Below are 15,302 nucleotides of genomic sequence, written 5' to 3' on the forward strand. Positions count from 1 at the left end.
GAAATTAATGTTGAATAGTTCGTACACTGTCCTCATTACCTGAATGGGGAAGCAAATACTGCTTCTGAATACAGGGAAGCCACTCAAACTCATAGCACCAAGCACACTGATTTTGTTTTTATTTTTTTTTTAATTTAAATCTATTTTCCATTGAACAGAGCTCTAGGTCAAGAAACTCATCAGTACCTTTAGAATTCTCCTCCTCCCAAATGTTGTGTATGCTGGTGATGCTTTGCAGAAGGGGTAACGCTTACTTTTGATGACATTTTATCATGACACGTAATCTTGTGCAATTTAGGCAGGCAGAATTTTCTACCATTGAGAGAAGTAATAACTCTAAAAGGAGTCACTCAAAAGGGCAGTCAGTCCTTGGAAGAAGCATTCTTGAGTAAAAAACGTTCAGAACTAAAAGGAACCCTGAAGTGTCAGTACAAGACTTGGTAGGAAAACACTGATATACACTCATCACAACAAGATTCACAAGCGAGTTCTGAAGGAACTCAAATACAAGGCAACTAAATACTAATTCCACCGCTCTCAGAAGTATCTTACTGCAGCTAAAAGATGGTTGATATGAAGCTAGTATAAGAGTATTCTGGAGGATTCTAAAACCGCGTACGAATCCAACATCTGTATTATATAAATAATAAATTGTTAGAAGTGACAAAATGGAAATCTTGTGTAAGAGTAAGGACGATTCTGTAAAAAACATCATATTTCCTGGACTTGTCTGAGGGAGTTATGAGAATTTGGATATGTGAGATCCAGTTAATTTTCTAAAGGCATTAAAGGAAGTCTCTAAAAGCCTGTAAAGTCACCAAGCAATCTTGGTATTAGAAACCAGACACTTACATGGATAAACTATCAGTTAGAAGAAGAGAAAAAAGAAAAACTCTGTGAATTAACTGAGGACTTCTATTAGCACTTTTATAAACATTTGGAGAATGGAGTAGCATACAAAGTGATAAAAAATGCTGATAAAAGTATATTTTAAAAAGTCAGTTGTAGAAGACTGAAGAGGACTGCACTCTGGTATGTGACATAACAGCCAAAATCCAAATGCTGATTAAAAAAAAACCAAGTGATTTTTGTGGAAAAAATCCACATCATAACTTTATATGCAGGAAAACAGATTGTGTCTTAGAGAAACATGTACTACTACTTAATAAACAGAGTGGGACTAAAACAGAGTTTTAAGAAAACACTGCTTAAGCGTTCAGTCAAAAAGTAAACCTAATATTAGGAAATCATATGATAGGAACACAGGTGGAAGTGGGAATTCAGTACATGTACATCTTGACTGCTGAATAAACCTTCATCTTTTGTATCAGAAATGAGACAGTGAAGTTGGAAGACAGTATGGAAGACTAAGAACACCACACTAGAGAGGCAAGCAGGGATACAACAGCAGTGTAACAGTTCACATCTTACTAAAAAGATGCATTCATTAGAAGATGCAAGTAATAGTTTAGTTTTTCATAAGTAGAGAATATCACACAATATGAGCAGGTGTCACGCTAAATGGAAGAGAAGCTACTTTACTTGAGAACTGTGTGATTCTGCCACAGATGCTTAGATGAGATGGTTCATACAGATTCTAAAACCAATTAGGCAGTCTCAAAGAATAAAAAAAAAATCAGTCAAGACTTATTAACACAGGGATAGCAATTCTGAATTGCAAATCATTGGCACTTGCAACAAGAAATCAGGAAAATATCACTGTACACCTATGTTGTTTATGTACTACTGTTCCCTATGCAACTGCTGTTAGCCAGTCTCAGAACTCTTGTCTAAATTAATATTCATTAATGTCCCATTTTGCATTTCATAGCTGAGTAAATGCCACACTCATTTTAAATATAATTTTATTTTTTGTCAAAGTTTTTGTATAGCAAAACTGAACTTACCTAATTTTAAAATACATAACCTCCTCTCACACAGCTTACAGAGATCTCCAGCTGTGATTACATTTTATGCACGTTACTAACATTATATTATTGGTACATTCTTAGGAACATACTGTTTTATTAATTCAGATAATGCTGCAAATATATTTTATTTACATAGCTTATAAATTATCACAACCTATATTGAACAAAAGACTTATTTATCAAAATAATATTCTAATGCATTAAAATACATTTTTTCACCCAAGACTGTTTTAAATTTTACCTTTATCTGGATCCAGCTGTTCCTGGGAAAGAATACCGCACAATACTGGGTTCTTCCACACTCCCTTCTCTTGAGTAAGTGTAGTTAAAATATGCAGTTCCGGGCTGCCATTTTCCATCAAGTTTTTATGAGCCACCTGAAGAATATATTTTACAAAACAATGTATTGTTAAAAACAAACAAAAAAAAAAGCACACATCCGTTATATTCTTTTATATCTTACGTAAAAACAAACAAAAAACCTCCACAAACCACCAGACAAAGAGTTAAAAGTATATCAAAATAATCTTAATATTCAGCTCATATCAGTATTACTTCTGTCTCCACCTCCAAAGGTTTAGGCATAGAAACACTAAATCTTAGGAGGGGGACTGAACATCCTCAGCTTGTGGTGTGATTTATCAGCAAAGTTACCTCTGAAACTAGAATTTTGAAATATGCTTCCCTTTTGAAAATTGAGGGTATGAGAAGTCTCTTGCCCACATATTTGTGTGCCATCAGCTGTAAGACCTGATGGTCCTAGGCAAATATGATGAAGGTGGATTGAATTCCTAAAATTAACTGGAATACTTTATTCTGCACTTCAGTAGCAGGACTGGTTCTGGAAGCAGAGTTCTATTTGAGAGCAAAATAAACAGACTGAAAACTCTGAGGATTAAATAGCAATGCAGAACTAACGCTAGTTCTAAAAGAGGAAATTGCTCATTTCAGTCTCTTCACATTTCTTTTACTTTCCCACCTGCTCTGAAGGCTGTGGAGCCTCCTAGCATAAACACGTCTCCCTGGAGTTCATCTGCATTAGGCAGATGCTTATAAAAAATCACTTCGAAAATCAGCTTTGGATTTTCCTTTATTATTTAGGCTGAAAATTATGAAGCAACAGTATCTTGTCTTTTTCACTGTTGTTATTTCACTCTCTCTGCCCTCACTACATATTTTGACAAATTACAGAATATCCCAAGTTGGAAGGGACCAATGAGTACCACCGAGTCCATCTCCCAGCTCCACACAGGACCACCCAAAAATTCAAACCCTGTGTCTAAGAGCACTGTCCAAATGCTCCCTGAACTCTTGCAGCTTGGGGCTGTAACCACTGCTCTGAGTCTGTTCCATGACCGACCACTCTCCTGGTGAAGAACCTTATCCTAATCCCCACCTGACCCTCCCCCAATGCATCTCCATGCCATTCCCTCGGGTCCTGTTGCTGTCACCACAGAGCAGAGATCAGCACCTGCCCTTCCAATTTCCCTTTTGAGGGAGCTGTTGGCCACCATGAGGTCGCCCTCTAGTCCTTCACAATTTTTGTTGCCCTCCTTCAGATGCATTCTACTAATTTCAAGTTTCTTATATTGTGGAGTGTAAAACTGTGCACAGCACTCAAAATGCGGCTGCATCACCCACTACAGTGGGACAACAACTTCTTTTACCTACACTTTGCCTGATGTGCCTTAGGATACAGTCTGCCCTTTTGGCTGCAGGGGCACACTACTGATGCACGTTGAGCTTAACATCAACCAAATCCTTCCTCTGCAGGGTTGCACTCCAGCCACTTCCGCCTCAATCTATAAAGTACATCCAGGATTACACCATCCCAGGTGCAGAATCTGGCATTTGCTCTTGTTAACTGTTATTCGACTGGTTATTGCTCAGTGCTCTTATCTATCAAGATCATTCTGTAAGTCCTCTCTAACCTCAGGGCAGTTAATGGTTCTTCCTATGTAGTTCAGAATCATCTCCAAACATATTTAGTGGGCACTCAAACGCAGTGTCCAGGTCATTGATAAAAACACTGAAGAGAATTGGCCCTAAAACTGGGAATACCACTAGAGACTGGCTGCAAGCCTGATATTACCCCATTTCTACAACTCTTTGAACCCTACCCTTAAGCCAATTATTCACTCATCATATTTGTACGCAACTAGCTATATGCTGGACATATTGTCCAGAAGGATACTGTGAGGGACAGTATCAGAAGCTTTTCTAGAATCCACAAAACTCCCATCCACTGCATTCCCTTTGTTCACCTCATCATAAAAGGATATTAAGTTGGTAAGGCATGACTTCATGAATCCATATTGGCTTTGATCAGTATGAACTGTCATTTAAGTATTTTTCAGTAACTCACAAAGTAATGTTCTTCGTAATTTTTCCAGGCATGAAAGTGAGACTGAGATCTTTAATTGCCAGGGTCTTCTTTTTTGCCCTTCTTGAAAATCGGAATAACATTTGTTAGCTCCCAGTCAACTGAGAAGCAGAATTTGTTTCAACACCCTTGTCTGAAAGCAGAGCTCTAATCCTTAACCAACTAGTTCCCTACAGAAGATCTAACAATCTGGAAGCCTTGATAGATCTTGATAGGTAGATCATTCATAAAATAAACCTCAAGTGTACAACACTAAACAGTAAAGAATAACTTACACAATATTATTCCAACAGTTTTTTAAAAAAGAAGTATATTTTAAAGCGTGAACTTTCTTTTGAATATTTAAAAGGAGTTTTTCTCCAAAGCTGCTACATGAACTATGACACAGACAAGTGATACAACTGACAAAAATTGTTTCAAAGTATGGAGAATTTAGAGCTGAAGGGCTTGATCTTTATCATCCAAGAGGAAACAAGTCTTCTGGCATACTACATAATATCCTTACATTTTTAACATTTATTTTTAACAAATAAACATTTTTAAAAGCTCAAACTCACCTGTACAAAAGCCTGAAATTCTTCCCATTTACTTTCAGGTAAATCAAGGGGCAGACACAGCAGAAGTTCAATACAGCTTCTGAAGGCAAATATGAATATTATTTGATGCATTTTTTTGCTTTTAAAATGTATAATCAACAGTTCTTTATTCTAGTATCCAAATAGCCATTTGTTTAAAATGCTAAGTTGCAATACAGTTTATTTTGCTTGAACAGATAAAGAGAAGGTGGTCTTGGAAACTTTTGCATAATTTAGAAAAGCAGACTCTCTAAAAAACACTAATTCCAACAAAAAAAAGAAGAAAAAATAAAAGGATTTTTCACTTAAGTCCAACACTGTAAACAACTTGTTAACAACTGTGTAAATCAATGTATTTTCACACTGCATGTGGATCGATAGTAACAATGTACTTCAAGCTAGGGATGGTGGCTTGTCCTAGATCAGAGGAGTCCTAAAGACAGCTCCATCTCCAATAACCAAAGACATTCTCATATACAGCATTCATTGTGAGGAAGGAAAGTCTTTCCCAACTGCACTATGGCTGGCTAGGATGGAGTTCACATTCTTCATGGCAGCTTGTATGGTGCTGTGACCAGAACAATGATTTTAACAGCCATTTTAGCTTTTGTTCCACACTGTTCGCACAGCATCAAGGCTCTCTCTTTCTGACTCTGCCCCTCCATGAATAGACTGGGAGGTGTGCAAGAGACTGGGAGAGGGCACATCCAGGAAGATGACCTCAACTAACCAAAGAGATGTTCCATGCCATGCAACATCACGCTCAGCAATAAGAAGGGGTAAAAGGGAATTTACAGAGGTTACCCATCTTTTGCTGAGGAACTGGCTAAGCATCAGTCTACCTGCGAGAAGCATTATGTGACTGCCTTTGAATCACTTGTTTTGTTCTGTTTTCTTCTTCCACTTCTCACTTACTTATTAAATAATTATTATCTTGAAACACAAGTTTTCTGCTTTTATTCTTCTTTTCTCGTCCTTCTCAGCAGACAGCTATACGACACTTAGCTGCCTACCAGGATTAACCCACACCACCAAACTATTTAGAATTTTTATAACAGTAAATTGAACTGAGAGAGCATTTAGACAGTGAAAAGTTAATACTATGCAGTTTGGGTTTAGTAAATGAAAATCATACTCACAGCGCTAAACGTTCAAGCACAAAGGCTACATTTTCACACTCAGAGGTAAGATAAGGTCGTGCTTTAACATAACTTCGGATAGCCACCGTATACACCTCCAACAGGGGCAGAGGATCTTCTGATGTTTTCCACTTTTCTGCGTACTCCAGCAAAGTCTGCTTAGGGAGAGGAAGAAATACACACAAAGTTTAGGAACAAATAAAAGTTTTTAATTTTGTACTCCTCACTAACAAGACTTTCCCTCTTAATGATTACGTTTATAACCTTAATAGGAACTATGCAGGTTGCTACGAAAGTAATACCTCCTATTTATTTCCATGGAAACAACAATAGATACAAAGAGCACAATAACACCAACTGATAGAACAAATTCTCAGCTACAAAATGCTATTTTGCAGCACAGTCACCACCATTAGCTATGAACTTCTGCCAGTGATGAACAAGAGTCTGCACGCCGCACTCATCAAAATCTGCACCAGTGGAGGTGACCGCTGTCACCACAGTTGAAATGCAGCACCCACTGCCTCACTGTGCTCACAGCCACTGTTTGGTCTCCATCAACACTCAGCAAGCATTGATGAACGTCAGTGGGTGCCATTTCTTTCACATGGAGGAATTCAATGCCACACCTTTGCTTCATCCACACTTCCACGTCAGAGGCCTTTTTGTCAGGCTGCCCCTCTGCTGCCATCTGTCACATGGCAACAACACGTAATAGAATACTGACAGAAAAGTTTAACCTTTACTGCCATACCAACATCCACCTCTGACATGGTAGGCCAGTGTAATAAAACAGAAGACGCTACTTTCGGAGCAGTCATCATAAATGTTCTCAAGAATGTTTTTTTCCATAAAATACACTGTTTCATTAAAAACTGTAACTTAACCTCCCTAACACACTAAAAACTGTTCACTGATTACAAAAAAACATATGAGTGACAATTCCTCCCCATCATATCATCACATGATTTTGTCCATGTTCACGTTTTCTGAATATAAAAGCCTAAAGAGCATGTCTGGGAACACAGATAATATCTTTTTTCCCCCCATACACTCATAAATGAGGCAGCGAAATAAACATTTTTAGACGCACATCTGCAGAGTTTAGCTTTTCAAGCAAGTAAACCAAAGCATTAGCTTTATTTTAAATTCTATACTTTCAGGAACTGTTTTATTTTTCCTCTCCTCTGCCATCTAGCCAAACTAAGCATTTTGAAGACTACACACATACACCCAAAGCTCATTAGTTAAAAATCCATTTTCCTACTTGCCACGTGAATACAAAAAAATGATTTAGAAATAAAACTAAGTAGAATGAACTAATTAGAATAGGACTAATTAGAACACACAACTCTGCAGGGATGGCAAAACCACCACCACCAAAAGTACAGGAAGCTTCCATTCATGTCAGGGAGGTCACCGGGAATCAGACACACATTTAAGCTGGAGAAGAGAGTACGTTTCTCACATCAACATACAACCCCCCCCACTTGGATCTCTGCTCTCAAGCCTAGGGCAGCATAACTGGTTGGCAGACAATTCCTGCACTTTTGTGGGCTGTAGCCTGTTGCATTAAGATGATGGGTGTTGCTGTTTACTTTTTGGGGGGTGTAACAGGTAGAAATCTCACAGTAACAAACAGCAATTTAGGTCATCCAACACCCCTCAACACGCTCAAGAGTGACCATTAGAATAAGCTTATAACACCCAATAGATCTGTGAGTATCCTGAAGGACAGAGATTCTACAACCTCCTAGGGCAACCTGCTCCTGCATTTGACTAATGTTGACTGTGGCTCTTTCTCGCCAGTATCATAATGCAGCCCCACAAGTGCTGAGTAAAGGGACTGATTTCCCCCATGACTGCTCTCACTAACACAAAGCGAGGGCACAGGGCGGGCTGCTCAGCTCTCTGCCCAGCAGAGGCTTTCCCCGCAGAGCTGCTCCCCAGCAGTTGGCCCCAGACTGCAACAGCACGGGATGTTCCCTCCCATGCACAGGGCCTCAGCTCGCCTCAGCTGAACTCCCTCAGCCTGCTCCTCCAGGCTGTGGAGGTCCCTGCGAGTAGTAACCCTGACCTTCAGTGCGCTGACTGCTCCCATCAATTCAGTACCACCTGCAAAGCGGCTCAGGGTGCACTGCCCTTTCATCTGATTCACCAGTAACAACAAGTCACAGAGCTTGTGCTCCAGCGTCGTGCCTGGACAGGATGCCACAAGCAGCCTGCTGCCACCTGGACTTCGTACTACACATCACAGGTCTTTGAGACTGTGAGTTCAGCTGCCTTACTACATTGCCTGGATAAGCAGCCTCTTTCATGGTTTGTAAGGATACTACGGGAGACAAAGTCCAGGGCATTGCTGATGTTAGTCAAAAGAAAAAAAAAGACCACAAAACATTAGCTGCTGTCCTCTCACCTGCAGAATCAGATACTTCTGCATGGAAGGAAACCAGGTTTGTTAGCATCAAAGCATTTCACATAGTTCCTATGGTCAAGACCATTAGTAAAAGACATGCTTTCTCTTTTTATGTCAGCTGTAGTTAAAACAATTTTGACAACATTGGTTCAACTCTGACAAAGTTTTTTTTTCCCAGAGAAGACAATCAGAGATCATCCTCTGAACAAAAAAGCTCTTCTGCTACAGAATGTCTCATATACCTGAATAAAAAACAATCAAGTGCATCTCAGCTAATTTGAATGTGCACATATTAAAATGTAATTTTAATATGCAAATATAACAATATTAGCAAACTCTTTATGCCTGGGATATAATGCAATTCAAGCTATCAAATTAGACTTTGAGCAACTCATCTTTGGCTTTATGTATTAGGAAGTAAGAGAACAGAACATTAATTCTTTGGGAAAGACAAGTCTGTCACATTAAAAGGCAAACCAAAACTAAGTTTATTCCTGTCTTCAACTCTAAGTTTAACATGACTCAAATTCAGTACTGCCTTGTCTATGTCACACATCTGTCCATAGTTAGCTAATGGTAGTGAGAACATACTTAAAATTCTCCTATTAGGCAGTGTCCAAAACAAACACTCTCAGTAAAAAAAAAAAAATCTGTGTTAAACTGAATCAGAAAATGTTTCAATGTACTTGTTTGCAGACACAATACGACAGCCAAGTTGCAGCACAGACAAAACAAAATACCAAGGGTATTCCAGTCAAGGACATAACAGCCGAAAAAATACTCTTTTTTTTTCTGGCAAACAGCTGCATTAAAACTGATTTTAATTTAAAAGGAAATCTTAAAGCAAAGTCACCTTTAAAAGAAGTTACGTACTCCACCTTTTGCTGCAGCAGAAGGCAGCTTCTGCAGCACCTAGTGCTCCCTGCTGGAATCCTGGATCTCCCAGGAATATTGTCCGATTTGCTCTCACAGCCAATATGATCCCCTTGTAACAGCAGCTAAAAGAGCACCGCAGATCATGGCAGAGCAATCAAGGGACAGCAAAACACAGCAGAAGCTGTGTTTGAAAGAAGAGGCAGCGAAGGAAGACTGGATAAACAAGCTAGCGATGTCAGCAAACGTGTATTTCCGTATCATTTGGCAATTTGGACCAATGAGCTAAAATAATAAGATCAGAACAAGAAGTCAGCTTCACAGGACCTTCAAAGAAAGTCCTGTCAGAAGTCTCCCTCTTCCCAAATGCTCATACAGCCAGATGTACTCTGATTTCAGTTACTGGTTTGTCCTAGGTGATATGCTTAAGGATGCTAGTGGTAAAACAGTGAAATTGAACAAAATAGCCCACCTTATGTTAACAGCAAACAATAGAACTTACCTAATTTTACACTTTACACAAAGAAGCAATTCCTCCTCCGAGGTGAAATGCAAAAACAAGTTACTGGTGACATTACAAGTAAATGAGGGACAACCATAATCATAAAACATTCAGCATAGCTCTCTCCTTATTTGGATTCTTAAATAAGCCAGGAAAGCTCATCATAGTAGTATAGAATGCTGCCTTGCATACACTGCCATTTAGTTCCATTCAGCTGATTGCTTAAACCTGTTACAGTGGATCTGATCATCATCAATCTGCCAAATGGTTTCTGCCAGTAAGATAAGTTTGCATTTAGAAAGTTGTTATAGTAAACAGGATTTCTGACTTGACATCAGAAACGCTAGGTTTACATGTTACTTGATGTAAATATGATTTAAGGTATGGTGCATCTACATCTTCAGAAGTCTGCAGCAAGCAGCCAGATTAATGCAATCTTTGATGTAGCAAAGGATGTTTCAAAGTTAGCTACCAAATCAGGACAGCATATCCTGAAAGCCTTCAAGTGTGAAGTTGAGCAGGAGAGGAAAGAAAAGGTGCGAGGAAGGAGATGGAAGTGGGGAGATGTAACTTAAGCAACTGGTTATCTGAGAAGAAGGGCCAAAGAGGATTCTCACCTGGTGCTGCAAAGACAGGCAGCAACACCTAAAAGAAGAAATTAACTGCCCTCCCGGAGAGATACTGAAACAAGTCATGGTAAGTGACCATGGAGACAGACGTGCATCAATCAGATCAGAGGATCTCAAGTTTCACAGGGCAGGAAAGAGAGCTCACAGGTAGTCAGCACGCTGAAAAAGCTTCAGTGAGTTGCTACAGGAGTCTGATTTGACTATGGGAGAATATATAAGACTGCAAGCCCACCATAACAGAACACAGCTAGAGCTGTCCCAGGTAACTAGGAACTTTACAGAAGCATCATGTAGCCATCAGTATCAAAAAACTGAATTGAGGAGGAATTACAGAAGCACTTGCAGAACCTAGAAAAGCCCAACCAACACTATCCCAATCCAAGTCTACCTTAGTAAGTTGAAGCAAACAACATTTTATTCTGAAAATACGTTTAGAAGTAGTTAACCAAAATAAAATCAAATTTAATCAACAAATTCAAATTGGCAAGTTCTCAGAATTCGCCACGTAATGAAAATTATTTGGCATGCCGGTGGACACTGTTCTTTAAAAGCAACACGTACAAATTTACACAAACTGTGTAAAGCAAGCAGAGTGGCTTGCACTGTAACAGTGGCACTAATTTCTGCATTAAATAGTGCTACTTGTTTCTCACATGTATATAGATCAGCCACTTCCAAGCCACTATATGAACTATATTAAGCACGCCCACCACGCCCTTCAAAAGTATTCTTCAAGTATGACAGATTTCCTTGTCTGGATGTCCCCAGACTACACAGCACTGCCACTGTACAAATAAAATCAAATTCATTCTGTATTGCTTAGTGAATCATTGTTGTGTTCCGTTTACAACCATAAAAAGAAAGAATTTTACCCCCAGCCCTGGGCCTCATTAATTTATTTATCTCCCCAGCTAGGACATGCTTGTTAATGAAGCCAAGTACTGTGTTCATTGCACAGCAGCAAAGTTTTGTTCCTCTCTGAGACCAAAAGTGCATTTTATTTCAGCTGCAGCTTACACGGTCAGGAACGTTCTGAAAATGGAAGCATTTCAATTTGTGCAACAAAAATCAATATGCATTATATACATGATTTAAAGTGTGGAAAATATGGGTAACTTTCAGACAACACATTTCATCTTTTTATCTTTATCAGCATGCTTATATAAATGTTTTGCAGTAGCAATGCACCCACCAGAGGATGTGTTTCTACTTTCAAGTATTACATCCAGCAGCCTCCTTTGCTAAAATTAGCCCTGCAATACCAAAGCTGTGTTTCATGCTGAAAGAAGGGACTGTTTACTACTAACTGGAGTTTCACATGTATGGTCCACACCTACATGTTTCTTGAGAATATGACCCTAAGATCTGATTCTTTACTTCTTCAACACCTGGATACAGGCAAGCTTACTTAAGTATATTAAAACATGCCTCAAACTGTCACTTCCATTCCTGTCTAAGCCCAAGGGACTAATAGCGAGAGAAAGTGACGGACAGCAGAGACACAGGTCAACTGTGCCTCTGAAACCACTCCTGTAACTAGCAAAGTGTCTATTTCAGTGACTACCCTCAAGCACATTTACACAAGGGTACAAGCAACAAGTGTGACAAAATCATTTGGGGACGAGCTTGTAAGAGCTGAACATAGCGGCAGCCCTCTGAGAAGTCAACTTGGAGGCAGTGGCAGCAGCTGCTGCATTACGAACAGTAAGGCTCAGGAGTGGCAGCACTTCTCAGTCAGATCACCCTGATACCTCATGTTCATGTGGAGCACGTGCTCACGAAGGCAGGGCTCACCTTCCCCTGGCACAACCCTACAATCTTCTCCTTCAGTATCTGTCAGAAACTGACCCAAAAGAAAAGATATTTTCACAGGAAACAGCAAAACAGGCTGGTGTCAGAAAACGGGGCAAGCTTTACTCGAAGAACCATTCACAGCTTGTATCATCAGAGAGATCCCAAGCAAATTGAAGTGAATTGAGGATCCTGAGTTTGATATCATCATGCACAGTCTCACCAAGCACTATGGTACAGCTGTAGGCGTGTAGTGAAGGGCTGCCAGATTCCCTCTCTGGGCAGGAAGCTGATACACATGGGGCTTGTTAGTGGAAGATGCTAGCAGCTGAGCATCAACAAAGATTGCCAGCAGTGATGCCAAAAGATGTAGTAGCTTGAGTAAAGAAACTAAGGCATTGCAGCAATGACTCTGGAACACTTTTCTTGTCTTAGGAACACTTTTCTTGTCTTAGGAATGACAAGACTAAGTGAATTCACTTTCACATACCCAAATACTGAACTGGATGAGGCAAGTGCACAATCTCTAGCAACAGTTCAAGACTAATGAAGTTTTTGTCTTTAATAAATGTATATATAGTTCATATACATACAAATACACACGTAAGCTATCATATTCAGACAAGCTTCTTTTCAGTTTTATTTTTCTTCCTTTGGGACTACAGTAATTCTGCTTTTCTTGAACCAGACTTTTTTTTTTGTTACTTGAAAAAAATGAATTGGCTAAATATGGTAAATAACCAAAGAGAATACAAGAAAATTAAAAAAAAAAAAAAAGATCATAGTTTCAAAGACGGAAGTCTAAAAGTATGTTGTCTATAAAGTATTTCTGTAATAACACAAAAAGGCCTACTTCAGCTCCTCTATAAGCAAACCATACTCCTTTTCTAAATCTTACATTAGCTATTAATTTGAAAGATCAAGACAATCACATCTGAAAGTTTTTGGCTAACATTCCATCTGATTAAAACACAAAACTATACTTCACATCTGAAAATTTTATACAGCAAAATACATACTCTGTGGTGTACAAGAAATTTCAGTCCAGCAGTACTGGAATAAGACGAAGTAAATGGGAATCATTTGCATCATTTGAAAAAGTGCGTACTTTTTGGTGGATGAAGAGGATTTGAGATATTTATTGGTGGCAGGTTAAGTAGGAATAAAGTTTTTACAATAAGAGCATAGAAGAACTTACAAGTTATAATCCCTCTCATGAACTGCTATCAAATTTATATGTTCTGCAGGCATGCTACTTAGCATACAAGCATGCAAGGGAATTTTTGCCAAAGCCTTATATGAATGTAAACAAATGACCATGCTTCATCTTCAAGCTTCAACGCCCAGTGCTCCTCCTTCCTCAGACAAGACTGCTGTGTCTCCCCTCAGGGTGGCAGAAAGAACAGAACAAAGAGGCAAGGTGCTTCACATTTACTGTATGTGTGGCCAAACCTATAGACACCACCAGGGAATATGGTGGTTAACACCTACATACAATAAACAACAAATCCCACCATATCCACACATCAAACGAATAGCTAAGGTAAATAATATTACATAATATTAAAAAATAATTATTAAGATAATGAAAGCATGGCACAATTAAGGACCTCATGGATCAGCGAAGCATGTAAGATAGGCTCACAATCTTTCAGTTCAAACTATCTTAAATAAAGACTCATCATTAATTTTTAAAAACAGAGCAAACCAAAAATCACAACATTTTTCAACCTGTAAATGTGAGCAGCAAGCAGCTCAGTACTGAAATAGATCTTCTAGGTGTATTAAGTACTAGCACCACAAAAGTTACAGGAATATTGATAATTTCCACTACACAGCTGGCAACTACATGAACATGGGGTACAACATTTAAAAATGTTACCACTCAGTATTTAATTTCTGATGCTGTAGCACATCACACATGACAAAAATTTTTGGTTGACTATCTAAAAGCCCCCCAGACTCCCAATATCCTGATAAATTTCCAGCTTCACGTGGGATCTACTATCACAGCACTTACAGTTTATTATAAAGCATGCCCTGATTTAAAGATCAGTAGGTTGTGAAAATATTTTGTTACTATTGTATTTTCTTGAAGCTCTAGACTTGAAATAGAGTCTTATGGACTGTGACTGCAGAAATAAACTTTCAGTCAGCCCCAAACTTATGCAGGATTTGCTACTCCAGTTGGAAGCATATAGGTCTACGGGGTCCAATGAGATTCACCCCAGGGTACTCAAAGAACCGGCTGACCTCATTGTGAGATCTGTCTCAATTAGTTTTCACAAGTCTTGGGAAACTGGAGAAGTCTCATCGACTGGAAACTGGCAAATGTCCCAGTTTTCAAGAAGGGCAAGAAAGAAGACCCTGGTAATTACAGGCCTGTTAGTCTCACTTTGGTGCCTGGCAGAATTATAGAGAACATTATTCTGTGAGTTACTGAAAGACAACACAGTCATAGGTCACAGCCAACATGGGTTCACAAGGGGAAAGACTAACAAACTCAAACCTCTTTTATGACAAAGTTACCCACCTAATTGACCAAGGGAAGCTAGTTCGTGTTATCTTTTTGGATTTCAGCAATGCTTTTGCTAATGTTTCACACACTATCTTTCTAGTCAAGATGTCCAGCATACAGTGAAGACAAAAACACGATGTGATGGGTGAACAACTGGCTGATATGCTGGGCTCAAAGGGTTATAGTAAATGGTGTTACATCAGGCTGGCAGTCATTCACTAGTGGGATTCCAAAGGGCACCATTTTAGGGCCAGTTCTCTTTACTGTTCTCATAAAAGACTTGGATGGAGGATTTGAAATATAAAGTTTGCACATGAAACTAAAATGGGAGAAACTGTTGACTTCCTTGAGTTTCCTTTCTCTTGAGGGTAGAGGGGCCTCGGAGAGACCTTGACAAATTGGAGGGCAAGCAATCACCAACTGCATCAAGTTTAATGAGAGTAAGCTCCAGATTCTGTACCTGGGATGCGGCAAACTTGGCTATACATAGTGAGGGGGGAGGGACAAGAGACTGGAGAGCTATCCTACAGAAAGGCATCTGGGGT

The 15,302-nt window shown here is 39.2% G+C and overlaps 1 protein-coding gene across 1 annotated transcript in view; it reads right to left on the reverse strand.

The window, feature by feature from the left end:
- ZNF292 (zinc finger protein 292) overlaps positions 1-15,302 on the reverse strand; it is a 58,831-nt gene that overhangs the window by 21,994 nt on the left and 21,535 nt on the right. The window contains exons 2-4 of the mRNA XM_021389450.1: positions 6,029-6,183; positions 4,872-4,950; positions 2,173-2,308 (exon numbers count right to left, since the gene is read on the reverse strand). Coding sequence (XP_021245125.1) covers positions 2,173-2,308; positions 4,872-4,950; positions 6,029-6,183 — 370 coding nt within the window. The remainder of the gene's footprint in view (positions 1-2,172; positions 2,309-4,871; positions 4,951-6,028; positions 6,184-15,302) is intronic.

The sequence above is a fragment of the Numida meleagris genome, chromosome 3 (genome assembly GCF_002078875.1).
Source record: "Numida meleagris isolate 19003 breed g44 Domestic line chromosome 3, NumMel1.0, whole genome shotgun sequence".
Classification (NCBI taxonomy): domain Eukaryota; kingdom Metazoa; phylum Chordata; class Aves; order Galliformes; family Numididae; genus Numida; species Numida meleagris.